Source organism: Limanda limanda, chromosome 13, assembly GCF_963576545.1.
Source record: "Limanda limanda chromosome 13, fLimLim1.1, whole genome shotgun sequence".
NCBI lineage: Eukaryota > Metazoa > Chordata > Actinopteri > Pleuronectiformes > Pleuronectidae > Limanda > Limanda limanda.
The window spans coordinates 25299495-25317642 of record NC_083648.1 but is presented as its reverse complement, the minus strand read 5'-3'; the positions used below and the strand labels follow the sequence as shown (position 1 = coordinate 25317642).

At 39.5% G+C, this 18148-nt stretch overlaps 1 protein-coding gene across 1 annotated transcript in view; it reads right to left on the bottom strand.

Moving 5' to 3' along the window:
* The window catches only part of LOC133018569 (phospholipid phosphatase-related protein type 4-like), a 43618-nt gene extending 29186 nt beyond the window's left edge, over window positions 1–14432 (bottom strand). The window contains exons 1-2 of the mRNA XM_061084964.1: window positions 14349–14432; window positions 1762–1947 (exon numbers count right to left, since the gene is read on the bottom strand). Coding sequence (XP_060940947.1) covers window positions 1762–1947; window positions 14349–14432 — 270 coding nt within the window. The remainder of the gene's footprint in view (window positions 1–1761; window positions 1948–14348) is intronic.
* Between the last annotated feature and the right edge of the window lie 3716 nt (window positions 14433–18148).

Genomic DNA, 18148 nt, shown 5'->3' with positions numbered 1-18148 from the left:
TGTGTTCACTAGATAAAAGGAATTTCTTAAAGAAAAGTTGCTCCAGAGTGCACATACACAATTGTAAACTTTTCAAACATGACTAAGACCAAAAGTACACAAGCAAGATAACACTGTAGTGGCTTCAGAACAATTCTCAGACTGCCCCAGCCTACAGAACATCTGTGGAGAGACCTGATAGATAAGTAACTTTTACTTAGACAGGGTATAAACCCATTGAGAGCAGAGCTCTCGTTTATAATGGTGCCCTGCATTTACATAAACAAATAAAAATTACAATACAGAAGTGAAAAATGTCTTAAAAAAGGGATAAGATAGCCACATCAAGAAAAACAGGAGCATTCGTCAACTAAAACTTCCTTTAACAAAAACTTAAACTGTTGCTAAGGTTAAAACACGATCTAGCCTAAATGAATCCTGAAGTTTATTCCAACTATGAGGAGCATGGTATCTGAATGTAGTTTTACCCAGTTCCGTGTGCATGAAGGGTTTGTCAAGGGTGATGTTGTTGAGAACGAGTGTGGTGATCCATATTTCTACGCTACTTTCTGGTACAAGATAAATGATGGGTCCGATAACTGTCTCCTGTAATAAACCTTATGGAACTGTGAAGCATCCAGGGGCTTGAGTGTATGTGTAGCAGAATGCATGTCAATCACATCTGCGTAGTCTAGCACTGATATAAATGTTGCCTGCACAATCTGCAATCTATTTGTGAAAGTAAAAAAAGTAAAAATCATTGATGGGCAGTTAAAACTGTGTGTGCAAAGGGAATAGTTCTAAGTACTTTCTGAAGCCACTATATATTTATCCTAATTTTAATGCGAAAATCAGCTATCAACACTTCCATCTTTATTGGTCTGTCAGCAGTTGACATCATCAGTTCACAGAAATGGCTTTAAAAGAAAGTCCCTGACACCAACCCCACTATGCATTTTCGTCAGTAAACAGCACTGTTAATTGCTGTGGAAGTGAAGGTTAACGACTGTTCACAGGAATTTGCAGCTCGCCGACATGTGTGCAACACTTTAAACAAGACTAGAAGCTAGACCAAAGTACACAGCTACACAACATAGAGGTCTTCACACTGGAGCAGATTTGGACAGAATGCTTCTATGAACTTTCGACCAATAGCGACATTTCAAGACTCACCTGAAACCCCAGGTCCGGCTGTAGGCATATTTGTTGTTTTCACTGGCTAAGCATGTTGTGTTTGTACACTATCTGTGCTGCATGTAAACAAAGCTTTCACTCTACATGTACCTTGTAAATGTTTTTTTTCTTATCTATCCCCAATAAATTCATATTAATGTCATTGATATAATGTGAATATTTGTATTATCATCAGTAACTGCAGTGGTGTAGGTTTACTAATAATTAAATACAGTAATAATAATTGTACTAATATAATAATAATTATTATTGTATGGTAGGGGGTTTACCCAAGTCTGTATTATAATAGACCACTGTGACCAATAGCAACAGATCAACAGCCAATCACAAGTGACTTTTCGTTTCAAGGTTCTGTGGTTTCATTCATTTGTGGAGTAAGATCAGTGTTAGACAGTGGTTTCACTGCTTTTCATATGACAATTGGATCACTTCTACCCTGCCCCCGCTACCAGAGGTTCTATCTTGACAAACTATGACTCTAAGGCTAATGTGGAATTCACAGGCTGTAAACAGCCGTTAGCTGCCGGGAATTAGGAACGTTTACGGGGCCGAAACTCTGTTTTTTCATGCAGTGGGAGGTTTACTTACAGTGGCTGTGGGAGCAGCGAAGGCCAAACTGAAGAGCAGAGGCAGTGGGCAGACTTCTTGTCTGGGCAGGATGTAGGGCAGAGACAGACTGCGGTCATTACAACTGTACCCAGAATGCACCGGTTGGAAAATATCCGTCAGCTCCAAAAAGTAAAGACTGACAACAGAGGAGGCCAAGATAGGGAGCTGCAGTAAAGAATAAAGAACAATGCAAAAAAACAAGATTAGAACAACAACACACCAATCGACACAACATCCAACCCAGTGCTGATTCCACAGTTGAGTTTCAGTATTGATAACAAAACAATACATTTCTCATAACGTAATAATAGGTAGAGGTGGACAGCACGAATAGAGGAGAAATTGTAATGACTGTCAGCTGGGGGCCCACGAGCCACATCTGGCTTCACATCAGACCTGCAAAATATGAAGAATTCTCTATATATATATTATAATTATATAATTTTTTTCTTCCTAAAGTGTACAATTTTATTGTAGAGCACTTTCCCAATTTCACATTGAATCAAAACATGATAATAGTTCTTAAGTTCTTTGACTCTGACTAATCCAGAGGAACATAGACTCAAAGGTGCTCATCCTGAGGAGGCACAAAGACGTGTGGACCAGAGGTATCAGCCAAACAGACAACCCAGAAATTTAAAAAGACGAGTGGGAAAGTTGAACTAGTGTGATTAGTTATTAAATTATATATTTTCAACTGTTTCCAGGCAATGGCAGCTGAAGCAGCATGGGTGAAGATAAATGGTAAATGGTCTGTATTTATATATATATAGCGCTTTTCTAATCTTGATGACCTCTCAAAGCGATACAGTACAGTTTCACATTCACCCATTCACGCACACATTCATACAAAGCATCTTTGTACAGCACTTTATTCTATGACGGGCCATTCGGGGTTCAGAATCTTGCCCAAAGACACTTCAGCATGCAGATAGGGAAGACTGGGATCGAGCCGCCGGCTTTCTGGTTGGAGGACGATCGCTCTACCCCTCAGCCACAGCTGCCCTTAAGGTAAATGGTATATATTTATATAGCGCATTTCTAGTCTTGATGACCTAATTCATACAGTGCATCTATGTGCAGAACTTCCAAGGACACTTTGGCATGCGGACCAGAGAAAACTGGGATCAAACTGCAAACCTTCTGTTTAGAGGATGACCACTCTAACCCCTGAGCCACAGGGACAGAAGGTACTGCAGAGAGAGATGTAGTCAAAGTCAAAGTCAAAGTGAACTTTATTGTCATTCAGACCTTACAACAATAAGTGCACAGCAGAATGAAATTGGGTTTCTTCTAGCTCCATGTAGGATGTAAGGGAGGAGGAGGGCAGCAGCCCACAGAGACAACAAGTGAGACCGAAAGCAAATCCCCCCCCACACACACACACACCTACACACAGACAAGAACACACACATATGTTGAGGTATTTTACATAAAATACATTACAGGTGCATTCAAATTCTTGAGTGAGAAATAAATTTAATAGGAATGATAATGTGTTTGAAACCAGCAGGTTGTAAAGACACTATAAATTCATCTGTTATAAATCCATCTGTGAGCTTATTTTTGGAGAGTAGTCCACACAACCTGATGCAGCGGCCTACCTCCCTTGCTTAACTGGTCCTGCACTGAAAAGACGAAGGTGAAACTAATTTCCATCTTTTATCAAAAGAATTCAGCTTAGTTTTCCTTCATGAAAAGATATGGACAAACTCATTCCACTAATCAGGCCCCTGCGAAATAGTGTAACAACCGCATACATTTTGTGAATATTTCCGGCTGGTAAGGACTGCATCCTGCAATCATGTCTCTGAATTTATTGAATTTGACAACCACTGCACTGTGAACTGCTTCCTGTTTTTTAATAGGAAATATTCCACACAGGGTCTGCCTTGAAAAATTCTAGCCCTTGGACAGTTGCAGCTGATGACTCCTGACCTATAGGCTGTGGCTGAGTGGTAGAGCGTTCGTCCGCCAAACCAGAAGGTCGGCAGTTCAATCGGAAGTCTTCCCTACTGCATGCCGAAGTGTCCTTGGGCAAGATGAGATAAAAAAAGTGCTGGTTCTCTCATGGATTTAAAGTGACGGAACTATACCAGTGGTTACATTCCCTCTGGTGTGGATATACTGGTCATCATACACAGACAAACACACACAACCCTCTCTACTAGGCTGCACAATATATCAATATATTTGGCTAGATAATAAACTAAAGATATTCAGATCATTGATGGGCCTTTCCAGGGTTTTTCCTGCATAGAGAATTGAAAAGCAGACACACACAAAAACAGTGTCACGTATGCCTAACCTCAGACTGTGTTAAAACAACAGAATTTGTAAACTTAGACAATGTACGGAGAGCCGGAGGAGATTCGGTTCGCAAATCATAGAGACACAGAGAGTAGCAGTAAATTACTGACGTAGTCGTTGAAACTGTCAAAAGTCCAAACGTGTTTGAAAAGACCCCAAATTAACACTGTAAGTGGATTTAGTGGAGCTGTGCATGGCTCCCTGGGTGTCTGCCCCCAGCTTGGTGGCACTCTGGTCAATGAATCCATGTTGTTGGAATGGAAATAATGCTATTCATATTTTTTTCAGTGTCTAGCCACTCAGTGTATGGGGTCTATGTTAGCAGTGAAACCAAAGCAGAATGACTGTAACAACGTACACTTAAGCATTTGTTTATTTATCGCAAGTCATTGCAACATTCAACAACGACATAGCATATCGCAGGTTTTATTAATATCTTACAGCCCTACTCTACCTCCTGAGCCACAGCTGAGATCTGAAGGATCTGATTATATTTATTTTCCCACAAAACACTATTACTGTACCTGACTAAAGACATTTGACAGACAGAATTTGGTATTGTGGTATTGGGCCACAGCAGGAGGATTTCCACTCAGATGCGTTTACAAGAGCAACACATCCTCCTGGGGATTCAGCTGAGGAGTGGTACAGCAGGCATAGGACAAAACTTATTAAGGCTACTGCAGAGATCACATATTGTTGTCGACAGCGCATCGACACAGGCGTTGGCTGTTGTCACCACAACATCTTTCTAAATGGCCCCACTTTTTCATGTGGAGATATTTGTACTCGTATTTTACATTCATGTCTGTTAGGTGTTAAAAATGTCATCAACCCCCTCACTCTCTCAAGGTGAATCCTGCGGAGGATCTCCTGCTGTGTTTGTTTCCTCCAAAGTTTCAGTGGACTTCATACTAGGAGAAACTGCGGAGGATCTCTGGTGATCAGTGCATGTTTTAAAGTAGCTCAACACACTGCTGTCATGTCACATTTTTGTGGCCTTATCCAAAGTTTGTTTCATACAAGGATAAATATTTCACCTCACCTTGTTTGACAACCTCCAAGCAATAATGCAACACATTTGTATCTTGCTGCTTTAAACACAACAGATTAATTTGCCCTAAACCCTTAAAAACTGTTGTGTGAACTGAAAGTAGAGCTGAAACTGCGTTTCAAATATTAGACAAATATTTAGAGGTTCCGGCAGCTCAAATGCAAGAATTTGCTATTTTTGTCTGATAAATTACATTACATTACATTTCATTTAGCTGACGCTTTTATCCAAAGCGACTTACAATAAGTGCATTCAACCCTGAGGGTACAAACCAAGAACAACAAGAATCAAGACAGTAAAATTTCTTCGAAATAAAGCAAAACTACAGAGTGCTATAAGTAAGTGCCATTTTAGTGCTACCAAAGTGTTAGTTTTCAAAAGTGGTTAGTGTTTTTTTTTAAATTTTTTTATTATTATTATTTTTTTTTTTATTCAAGGTACAGTCGGAATGTTGCTTGGGGGGAAAATGATTGGAGGATGTCACCTTAATGTACACTATTTTCTATCACTATCTTGAAATTAAACAATGATTGTTCATGGATAAAGAAAATAATCATTACTTGCACTGAAAGCAGAATAATAACTTAAATACTTCCAAACTCTTCACTGCACACACAATCTAGAGTAATATGTCATGCTCACTTTATTTCATTGTACTAGTAAGATTAAAATTTACTAGATGATAGAAACTCCCTAAAAATGGAATTTTCTAGAGTTGGCGACTGCTTTGAGCCTTGCTTTGCTGCTGTTCAAATGCTAAACTACCTGATTTGTCGTTATAATTGAGGCAGCCACAATCTGGCCGTGAGTTATGTAAGGACCTGTCATAAACTGTGAAATGTGCTGTTTTATCCACCAATTATTTCAGAATGGCTAAAAATTTACAATTGAATTTTAACAGGACATGTTAGCATCCTTAAAGGCCTGCCTATTCAAATTACAGTAAAATCCAATGATCGACTGTCCAATGCTTGTTGCATGTCAAGTATTACCATCCTACAACACTGGCCACTGTCAACTTCCTTTTAGATGTGATTGGTTATATGAATCATGCAAATCTCAACTGAGTAACACCAAGGCCCAATCCCAAAACAGGCCTTTTTAGTTTTATAATGTTTAAGCAGTGTTCACCTCTGCAGCATCTCTTAGGGTTCTGCTTTAATGGATTTGCGACAGTTGGACTGTGCACACTGATTGTAGTAGGTTCATTGATCAATTGTGAAGGACCAAATATCTTAAAGACGTTTAACAGTTTATTGAAACGTGGACAATTTTCACTTTAAAAAAAATTATATCAGTAGCCATCTTGGAGGATAACAAATTACTTCAGTTCAAAAAATCCTGATAACAGGCACACATATTTCAGGGCAGATCAGGGCAATCTTCGTGAATAGTATAAGCAGGGGTTTCTTTTATTAACAATAAGGTAGACCTGTTACTGGCAAATAGCTTCAACAACTCTTATTATCTATGTTGCTTTCACTGCTGGAAGGGGAATAGACCTTATCAGAAAACAATAGGGGTAGGACAATATATTGATTCAGCCCTATATCGTCATCGTTCCTCAAGAGATACGATTATCGATATGCTGGTGCCAAATATAAACATTTAGTTATAGTTGGTCAGTTCATGGCTATTTTACATTAGAATGACAGCACATGCTGACATTAAGGTTTAAAGAGGCACTGAGGTCAGACTTTTTTGTATTGTTTCATCTCAGTTTGTGTCAATAAATACACAACTCCTGCACATTACCTCTTCAGAGGCCTTTTCTAATTCTTGTTTAATGTTTTGTCTCGCAAAATATCAATTATAGCAGAATGCAATTGTGATATTATAGTTAAAGTGGGCCATGTATCATGTATTGTATAGTATCGTGAGTTACCCAGCGATTCCCAGCTCTATTCTACATAATCATATATAGACGTCTCTGTTTCTGCCTGTCCACACTAAAACATAACCCTTGGGTTTTCAAACTGAACCAAATGTCTCAGTTTTGGGGGCTGGAAAACCTCAGTATTCCTTATTATTCCTGACACTGCAGTGCTCCCACCACTAGCTAGATTCGTTGTTAGAACTGTGTGAAAACAGTATAATATATATATAATATATAGGCCACTGTACTTGATTTACCGCTCCACAACAAGAGGCACATCTGCTACAGCTACAACAGAGAGTATCGCACACAGGTTTTAGTACAGTCAAATACTACCTCATACATTCAGTTTCAGTGAACTGAATCCAGTCTGCAGTAGTGTAGTGAGCCTCATGTAGTAATGACATCATACAGTATCTTTCCTTTAATCATCCATCGTGTACTATATAATGCATATCTGATGAAGCGAATACATGATGATTATCATTTTAAGGACGTATCAACCAAAGCCCAAGTGGCCACTGTGCACACACAGGAAACCAAGCTGCAGTGGTGATGTTTTTCTCCTTTTAACGTCTCTTTCCCTGAACACACAGATATAAAAATACATCCCATTCAGAGGGCTATGTTGCCTAGCAGCCAGTCAGTGGGTAGGATGGTGTGACAGCGTGTGAGATTGAAAATGTTGCAGCTCTCTCAAGAAGATAAAGGATGAGCTAGTGGTAATTATGACAGATTCTGAATATTGTTCAGTGCATTAGCAATCATAGAAATCAGCCCCATCTCCCATCACTAATACATACTGATGTGCAATGTTGTATCTTCAACAGACTGGTTTCTGGAAAAATAGGCCAAGCTCAAACAAGCCTCAACCATGTGTTCTGTTTATAGTTAACACAGCTTAATTAAAAAAAACAAAAAGCATGAAATCAGCAAAAACTATGTGCCAACAGGCTTTTCCGACACAGTCAGTCATCCATAATTCATTGTGCCACACTGTGAAGCACTGCCTATAGCTTGGTGGGATGATAGATGCAGTTGATTTGGACATGTAATAGCATTGAGCAGAAGGCAAGAAAACACTAACATTAAACCATTAAATCACACATCATCATATTCAGGGGATACAATTGTGGATGATTTATGATAAATTAATCTGATTCTGTCATACATTTTAACATCTTTATACTAACAGCTAGCTAACAGCTAGTAAACAAATTCCACAACTAACAATATGGACACTGTGAAAAAGGCAAACGGCCATTCTGTATATGACATCTCAATCAATCTGATTTTCAAACACAACAGGAACTAGGAATGCTACACGTTTGTTGTTGATTCAGTAAAATCTCAAACAAAAATGCTTATCTCTAGTTCAAGCTTCTCAAGTTTGAGAATTTGCAGTTTTTTCGTACATGATAACTGAAGACATCAGAGACAGTTTCCACATTTCTCTAAAATTCACATACAAAATAATGAATAAATTATGTGAGAAAATAAGCACTGGATCAATGGACAGGAAACGTAATTGTTAGCTGCCGCCCTTTACAGGATAACCACACATTTAAAGAATGTCTCCTCAGTGTTACGATGTTATGTTCCCAACTGTCAGTTAAATATCTGATGTGATAGATTAGGTAGGATAGGTCAGTGATTTTCAACCAGTGGGCCGTGAGAGATCGTCAGGTGTGCTTTGGGAAATTATCTAATATCTAGTGTTGCATCGATGTATCGGCCGAACATCGGTAGCGGCCGATATTCTCCCCGTTTACTGACATCGGCACATCAGTAATAATCTTGACTTTCACCGATATCATTGTGCGCGGTGCCTCATGGCCTTGTGGTATTTTGACCAAAATATGTTACAGACATCTCATTAAGACTCCAGGGCCCCATATCAACTGTGATAAAATGGGCATATGTCTCCGTTAAATAAAAATTAGTTAAATCAAAGATTGTTTCATAAATCGGATTCAATTTGTAATCATTTAAAGATAAGAGTAATAAAGGGCTGAAATAATTTAAAATAGTGCTTTTTAATACATTTAGAAACTATATTACTAACTATATGTATTATATGTACTGTGTTAGGCCATAGAGTGTCATTTTGTGTCATTTTGGTTGGTGGTGTGCCCCAGGATATTGTAAATGTAAAAATTGTGCCGCGGCTCAAAAAATGTTGAAAATCACTGGGATAGGTTATCTCAAACAGTTGGTAGTTTTGGTCTGTTCTGTGAGTGGGCAACAGCAGAGAACAACTTCACCGCCCCAGCTACATCTAATAGCACTACCACACATGAAGCATACTTTACAGGTTGCTGTATCCACCTACTCTGACCTCATCATGTAACTAAATAGATGGAAAGCAATATAACAGGACTGATATGGTACAGAGGATTCTGTGGGGACTGTGGTCAGGTAAGTTTTAATAGCAAACCATCATCCTCTTCGGCAGCATTAAATATATGTGCATGTTTATGGCTGCTGTTTTATTTACAATGTAAACAAAGGAGGCAGGGATAGCAACTCTCCACTGTCCAATACCATGAGCTGTTTTCAGACATGAGCTCCGGGTAAAATCATGAGAATTGGCTACGCAGTTTGCTATTCACAGACGCACAACACAGCAGGAGGTTCTCTCCATGGACGCGTTCACAAAAGAATTAAATCTTCCGCATTATTTCCGGAAAGAGGAGGTGCAGCCTAGTGCAGCAGGCAGAGGCAGGAAGTGATGTATTAGTTCTGCTGCAGAGATCATGTGATTTTCTTTACAATACTCTTACTACCACAAACTCTCTAGACATCTTCGTAGGTGTATTCTACTTGTATGCCTCCGCCTTTCAACGGGAGATATTTGTTTTCTTTAATTCATTTTCAATTTGCGTCTGTCGCGTGTTACAAGTGTCATCAACCCCCCCACTCACTCACGATGAATCCTGTTGTGCTCTCACATAGTATTCGGGGGAGCTAGAACCAATCTGAGATTACTTTGGTTGAGAAGTGGGGTACACCCTGGATAGGTCGCCAGTGTAGAGTAGGGCCAACATCCAGAGGCAAACAACCTTTTTAACTAATATTCACATCTATGGCCAAATTACAGTCTCCAATCAACCTATCCCTAATTTTTAGATATTTTTGGACTGTGGGAGGAAGCAGGAGTATCTGAAGAATATCGGGGAGAACATGTAAACCTCCACACAAAAAGACCTGGCTCCAACGCCACTCCAATGCCAATAAAACAGCATGAAACTTCAGGGCCATCTGCACAAACACAAATCACAGGAACTGAAAAGAAAATGAAAGAAGTCAAGAATGCCGGAACAAAAATCAAAAGATAGTGGCGTACCAGACTCAAATCACAAATTGTATTGTATTTTGTAGTGTCAGCATTGGAAATAAAACACCACAAACAAAACAACAACAAAACGGAGAAGGTTGCACAATTGATTAAGCAAACTAGAAATACTGCACCGTGGTTAAAGTGTACAGTGCGCCAACCAGTGCAGTTTCCGTCTGCAACCTATTTTTTTATTTTCAGATTCATATGAGATCCCTGGTACCTTGGACAAAATAAATCTACTCAGTTCATTTTTGCGTCTAAGTGACGGCTGATCACATGCTGAATAAATTCTTACAAGTCGGTCTTGATATATTACATTCAAGATGCCAACAACATGTTTTGTGAGATCACTGTGACCTTGATTTTTGATTTGACCACCAAAATTGAATCAGTTAATGCGTGAGACCTCCGGGCACCAAAATTGTATCAGTTTATCTTTGAGTGATTGTTTGTACCAAATTTAAAGACATTCCCTCCAGATGTTCAAGAAAAACATAAACATACTGTACTTTGTGAGGACCAGTGACCTTGACCTTTGACCACCAATATAATCAGTTCAACCTTGAGTCCAATTGAAAGTCTGTAAGAAATTTGAAGAAATTCCCTCAAGGCATTCTTTCCCAACGATGAGACAGACAGATGGACTGACAAAAAACATGATGCCACCGGCCACTGGCTGTCTACAGCATGGAGCCATAAAAATGGCAACAGAACTAAAAAAGTCACAGCACAGATACAAAAGCGACAACGCAACCGCCAAAACCACAACACAACTACAAAAGCCACACAACAGAAACACAATCAGAACAGAAGTGAGAGACAATGGATGTTGACAATGAAACAAGCAGAGGTGGTTTCTGCGCTCAAGTGAGCCGTTGTTTATGATCCAGCCAGTCCCTGCTTAAACTGTGATGCTCATCTATATGAGGTGTTACGGTACAGGTGCCTGACGCCGCTAAAGGAAGAACACAAATACCACATCATAATTTTTGGGGGCTGTTACTTTTGTGGTTGTATTGTGGCTTTTGCATGTGTTTTGCAATAATACAATTGTGTCAGATGTCTTTGCTGCAACCCCCCCCCCCCCAACACACACACACACACGCACACCTCTGAGTAGATAAGTTTGCATATTGTCCACTTACCACTACAGCCGAGACAGAGGTCTTTTATGTCATTAATCAAGGCTGATGGTTTATTAATTGTTTTTAAGTGTGCATGATACAGTCATTCAAATGTCACTGTTGGTCATAAAAAGACTCTGCTAACCTGTTTCAGCTCCAAATTCCACACCTGGTGATGCAAGCAGAAGCTGGGCTACAGCAAGCAAGACTCAGACCCAAACGTTTTGATCATTCATACTATCATTTCAAATCTGAAACCATGAATACGAAGTTGGTCTCAAGGAATACATTTTCTTTGAGTTGCTCAGTCAATGGTTGTCAGTCCATCCGCCCCTGGTGGCAGGCAGTACTACAGTTCATGAACGCGATTTCCTCCATGTTAGTGGATGGATCATGGACCAAACTCAAAAAATCAAGTGCGCATCATATAAAATGCTCATTTTCTACAAAGCTTGGTTAAAACCTCTTAATTGCTGCAATAACAACATGGTCAAAAATAATCAATCAATCAATCAAATTTTATTTGTATAGCCCATATTCACAAATCGTCTCATAGGGCTTTAACATGGTGTGACATCCTCTGTCCTTAACCCTCAGCAAGTGATGCGTGATTCGTCAATCGCAGACTCTGACTCGAAATGAAGTGATCAGCGCAGGATGGCAGTGTTCACATCCAGGATATTTTGGCTTAATTTCTGGATCATGGAAGGAAGTTGAAAGGCAGCATCCATCTTTATTTACAGTCTATGGTGAACACTAGAAAGCGGTGTGTGAGAGAGTAAATGTGAAAACTGGGGTTGGGTAGTGAAATCTGGTGCCAATCAGTTACCGTTTTTTACACAGCCAGTATCTACTGGACTGAATCATGCCTGAGCTATACACTGAAATAGCTACCCTGCTTGCTGGTAACATAAACATCATCTGCTCAGTTAACATTACATTTACCTCTGGTGGCAACACACTCTCTAAATGATTGAGGCAGCATGAAACATAAGCCTACAATTAGCTCAAGCATGATTTAATACAACAACGACAAGAAAACGGCCAAAAAAGTTGCTCTATTTTTCTGACACTGGATCATGCAGCAAATAGCTGATTTATAATTGTATATTAAAGCTAAGTATACTTCTAACTGATACTATGTAATATTTCAACTTCCAGTTTGCCTAAGCAATAAAAATGCTGTTCTTACCATTGAGCATAGTTTTGTGCTTTTTATTAAGAAAAAGTATTGGTTATTTGCACAATTTAGGCACCGATGCCATTTTAAAAGTATTGATTTAGCACTGGTAACTGAGAAAATCCACACGATACCCAAAAGTTATTTATATGTGAGTGTTATGTTATATGTTATAAATGAGTGGTCATCCAGGATTAGGAAAAGCATTATACAAATGCAGTACATTTAACAGAGAGTATGCTGTCAAGGTATTTATATTGTAATATGATATAATCAAAGTAGTAAAATTGTTGGTTATGTCCAAACAACTAGAACGAATACAATTATCATGAGGAATGAAAAGCATTTAAAATGTAGTGAGTATATGTTCTCAGGCCTACAGTCTGGGGACGGATGAACTAAATACAGCATCACTACAAGCTTTAGACCTGGAGCGAGGAACAATAACTGTGAGAGAAGCAATGGAGCATAGTGATCAGCCAGAGACAGACTCAACTGTGGCCATTCTTCCTGGGATGATTAAATGGAAGCTGTACCTGTGGTGTGCTAGTGAAAATGAGCCCTGTCCTATTCAAGCAGCTGTTGTCTATAGACACTGTCAGTCTTTGCCTGTCAAGCTTTTCTCTGTGATTATAAATATATTAAGCCAATTGAGGTGACATTGTTGGTCAAGCTGTATAGTTTTTTTGTCCCACCAAACAAAATTGCAGTATGTATATGGAATCATAATTTTCAATGGGGACTGCAGTGTCACTGACTGCAAAAACAAGAGTAAAAAAGATGAGGAGAATACAGATTCTCAGTGTGACTGCTGGGAAGCTGCGTCGGCTTCAGGATTTCACTCCGTCTGGCCCATTTTTCCTCGGCCTCTCAGCAGCAGACAGTATCTTTGTTTTGTTCAGGTGTCCAAAACGATAACTTATAGTGTGCTTGCCTCATTATCTTAACATGACATGTGGTACCCTGTGTGGGGCTGCTCGGCTCTCTGGACCGCAGGCCCTAGACAGTCCACAACTAGATGCTGGTGAGAGAGAGCTGCCCAAATGACTGACCAACATCTGTCAGCAACTCCCACCCCTCTGTGCTGTCCTCACTGGCAAATCAGACACACCAACAGCAAGACAGTGCATCAGAGCATTGTCACGAAGGCTCTGAGGCCATGTTACACTGTTAGTCAGTGGCTCAGCAGTCAGGCAGTCAGTGGCTAAGAAGTCAGGCAGTCAGTCAGCCAGACTAGCCTACTCAAACAGCAGCCTGCCAGTCTGCTCCATATACCACCATTGCATGATGATGTAGTACATGTTTTTAATATGTATAGATAGATAGATAGATGGATAGATAGATAGATAGATAGATAGATAGATAGATAGATAGATAGATAGATAGATAGATAGATAGATAGATAGATAGATAGATAGATAGATAGATAGATAGATAGATAGATAGATAGATAGATAGATAGATAGATAGATAGATAGATAGATGGGTAGGTAGGTAGATATATAGATAGATAGATAGATAGATAGATAGATAGATAGATAGATAGATAGATAGATAGATAGATAGATAGATAGATAGATAGATAGATAGATAGATAGATAGATAGATAGATAGATAGATAGATAGATAGATAGATAGATAGATAGATAGATAGATAGATAGATAGGAAGATAGATATTCACCTCTACAAAATAAAAGCAAGGTAGCAGAGTAACGCTATCCTTGGTTTCCTTCCCGCCTTTCAGCCGCTCCTTGGCACGAGACATCACGAGTGCCCGGTGGTCTCCCCCGTTGCCGGGAGAAAGGGAGCTGTACCTGATGCCCGTCGTAATTTTAGCGGAATTCAGACCGAGTCCGGTTCCCTTCCGAGTCTTCACCGACGCAGCTCCATCACCTGAGCTGGAGGAGCTGCTCCTCGTTGGATTGATTTGTCCGCTTGCGCCCCGAGTATGCGGTTTTTGGGGGTTGTTGTTTGTGGCAGACTTAAAAATGATGACAGGCGTGGGTTGTGTTGAATGTGCTGCTCCAGTCCGCTCACATGACACTCTCACATAATATTATTCCTGAGGTGACACAGGGCGAGCAGAGAGGAGGCGTTCCTCCGGTCAGCCCGGGATCATCTCTCTACCTACCAACCTCTACCTCTCTCTCTCTCTATCCTGTCTCTCTGTTTCTCTCTTTTTTTCCTGTCTCTGTTTCTCTCTCTCGTTCCCTTTCTATGTCTCTCTATCTCTCTCTATCCTCTCTCTCTCTCTCTCCCCTGTCTCTCTGTTTCTCTCTTTTTTTCCTGTCTCTCTGTTTCTCTCTCTCTCTCTCTTTCCCTTTCTATCTCTCTCTCTCTCTCTCTCTCTCTCTCTCTCTCTCTCTCTCTCTCTCTCTCTCTCTCTCTCGCTGATGCAGCAGCAGGTGTCATACAGCCCAAACACACACACGTTTCCTGTCACGACTTTCAAAATAAACCCATTTAACTATTTCTCATCACCATAGTTTCCGATCCATCCCTTAATTCCACAGGGATTTAAACCCCCGCGTGCAGACGTTGGTAATTTTATCGCCATCATCTCCAGAGGTGTCTCGTTGTTAATTTAATGGTAGCTGTACACTGCAGATACAAATGACAACATCCGGTCTTTCAGGTTAATTTCCGCTGACTTGATGTTACTCAGCAGCTATAGACAGTGGAGGAGAAATATTAAGAAGAGATACACTTACAGAGGTCTCACTCTGCACCTATTTAACTGTCCAAATATACTAACTTGTAGCCTACAGTACATTGATTTTTTTAGACCCGTTTTCCCGCTGGAAGAAATTCAATATTTTGGAGGACCACAAACCAAATCCCTTTCACTTCCAATTGCTTGCGCTGACAAGATGTGGTAGTTTGTTCTATCTGTAAGTGAGTTACCTCTACTGAAGCTACTGCATGCTATTAAGCAGCTGCCTCTAACCAGTGGTGGAGAAAGTACTAACATTTTACTTAAGTAAAAGTAGACAAAAATGTAATCAGTTAAAACTACTACAATAACTTGAGTAAGTGTTAGCATTTAAATATACTTCAAGTCCGAAAAGTATAAATATTTGCTTTGCTTAATAAAACTACAGTACAGACTCTGTCACATCAGTAAGGAATGCTACAGATGATGCTGCTGATAACACAGAATTGGGGAATTAAAAGAGAAAAGTACTTGAAAATCAATTAACCAAAGTAGCCTACACATACATGACGGCCGCTGCAGGACACCATCACAGCACTGGGCAGCTCCTTCAGCCACAGACTGATTAACCCAAGGTGTTTGAAGGACAAGTATCGCAGGTCGTTCCTTCCTGCAGCAGTAGAGCTGTACTCTCACTTTTTAACTGTGCACTATTATTTCTGCCTGTGAAATTCGGTGGCTAATGAGCAATCCATTTCACTCTACATATGTTCACCATGCACATATTCTGTTTACACTGTATATATTAGATTGTCTTATATCTCCTTACATTATAAGTATGGCATGCTATTTATTATGATTTTACTAATGTTTATTCCTGAATGCCCTCTTGCTGCTGTAACATTGCAAATGTACCCACTTTGGGACTAATAAAAGATTATCTTGTCTTATCTTATCTAACTTGTGATCACATAAAAATGAATTGATGAAAACCTCCCTGGTTGTGATGTGGTAACCAGTGATGGGTTAAAACATCATTTTGCCAGTTTTAACAAATGTTCTTGTTCTAGTTTGGTGAGTGATTCATCACCTTAATATACAAGCTTTGTTCTGCAGAAAACCAAACCCAATGGATGGGGTGATGTCACAAGTGTGCTAAAAACCTATTTTCCTCACTGGTAGCGCGCATGTGTGTGTGACAATATATGGAACACATAGCCCTCAGGACATACACAGTTTGTGTCATGTCAGGGCCCCAGGCCACTGCCTGCAATATGCTCTCAGTGTTTCCATACAAGTTATCACAGTTCCTTCAACCTTTAGTAGCACTATTGCAAAGAAAATATAGCCTGTTACATATAAAAGTCCAGGTATTCAATAAATCTTAATTATTTTCCGTGAGCGGTTTATTTTCCTTTGCAACATCAGGACAGAGTCTCACTTTTATTATTCTGAAAAAAAAAATACAATAATCACGTTTTGCACCGCTTCAACTTGAGCAGATCTAATCAGAAAATTTATGCCGTTACAATTTATTATTTGCTTTACATACAAATAATAATAATGATTACATTTAAGGTTTGATCATATCTACTTATCTATCTATCTATCTATCTAACTAACCTTTTATATGTTCCATAAAATTAGACAAATATGCTGTATTTTATTTTGATGCTATCTTTGTGTTATAAAACAATTTATGTTGTAAACAAGGTCAGTTGGTCAAAAACAGATGGAAATTACTAAATAATAGATATAGGGTTTGCGCTGCGCATGAATGCTGCAGATTTTAACAATTTCAGCGTTCTGTGTAGTAAATGATGTTGTGTATGTTCTGTGGCATTCAATACAAATCACATCCAAATTTGAACCCACGGCCAGTGGTCGGGGAAAATAGTCCCCGACAAATGCTCAGTTTCCTGCTGTTGAATCTTGTGACAACTAAGTAACTGGCTGTTTTAGGAAATGACTGAGACTTACAAAAAATTACATATTTGTGAGCTGCTTTGAAAGATTTGCCTGGTCTGAGGAACCACTGGGTTTGGGTTGAGAGCCACACCTGGGGTATATTCCAAAAATACTCTGCTAAATGTTATTCTAATAAAAACCATGTCGACATAGCTTTTCCCAAACTTTTAATGTAGCAAAAGCAGGGACATGCAGGTTAATGTATCTGCATACAATCTTTGCTTGGAATTTAAAAGTTACCTTTTCTATCGTAGTGTTAAAAACACTGTTATTATATTGCTTGTAAACCCTCATTTCAGTTGGCTCCAAACACAGGATTATTCTATGTACCAGCTTTGTTAACAGCGCTGAGGGGTATGTTGTTATGCAGATATGTAGATTTATAATCTTCAAGCTAGTTTTTACAATAACTACAAGATTGTAAGAAGAAAAACTCCTCCCAGTCTTTGATTTTCCTCTCAATACCTGATTCTGACTGTGTAATCTCAACACATTACTATTTTACACGCTGCCTGTTTTTGTGTCAGTGATTTAGGAAGCTTGCACTGGAAGTGCACACATAGGTCTCTACAACATGTAAAACGGAACAAGAAGAATAGTGAGACTGACCTGTGGTCTGATCCTCATATTGCCTTCATGGTAAATATCCTGCTCTTCTACTGTGTCACTGTATTTCTGGTCGGCTGTAAATGTTTTCCTGCTCTGTTGTCACTTTTAGATTCTGGGCCAGCAAACCATGCCAGTCCAATAGGGGATAATGCTCTCTCTCTCTCTCTCTCTCTCTCTCTCTCTCTCTCTCTCTCTCTCTCTCTCTCTCAATTTTGTCTACCTCGCAGATTTAGGAAAGTAAGTAGCTTTTT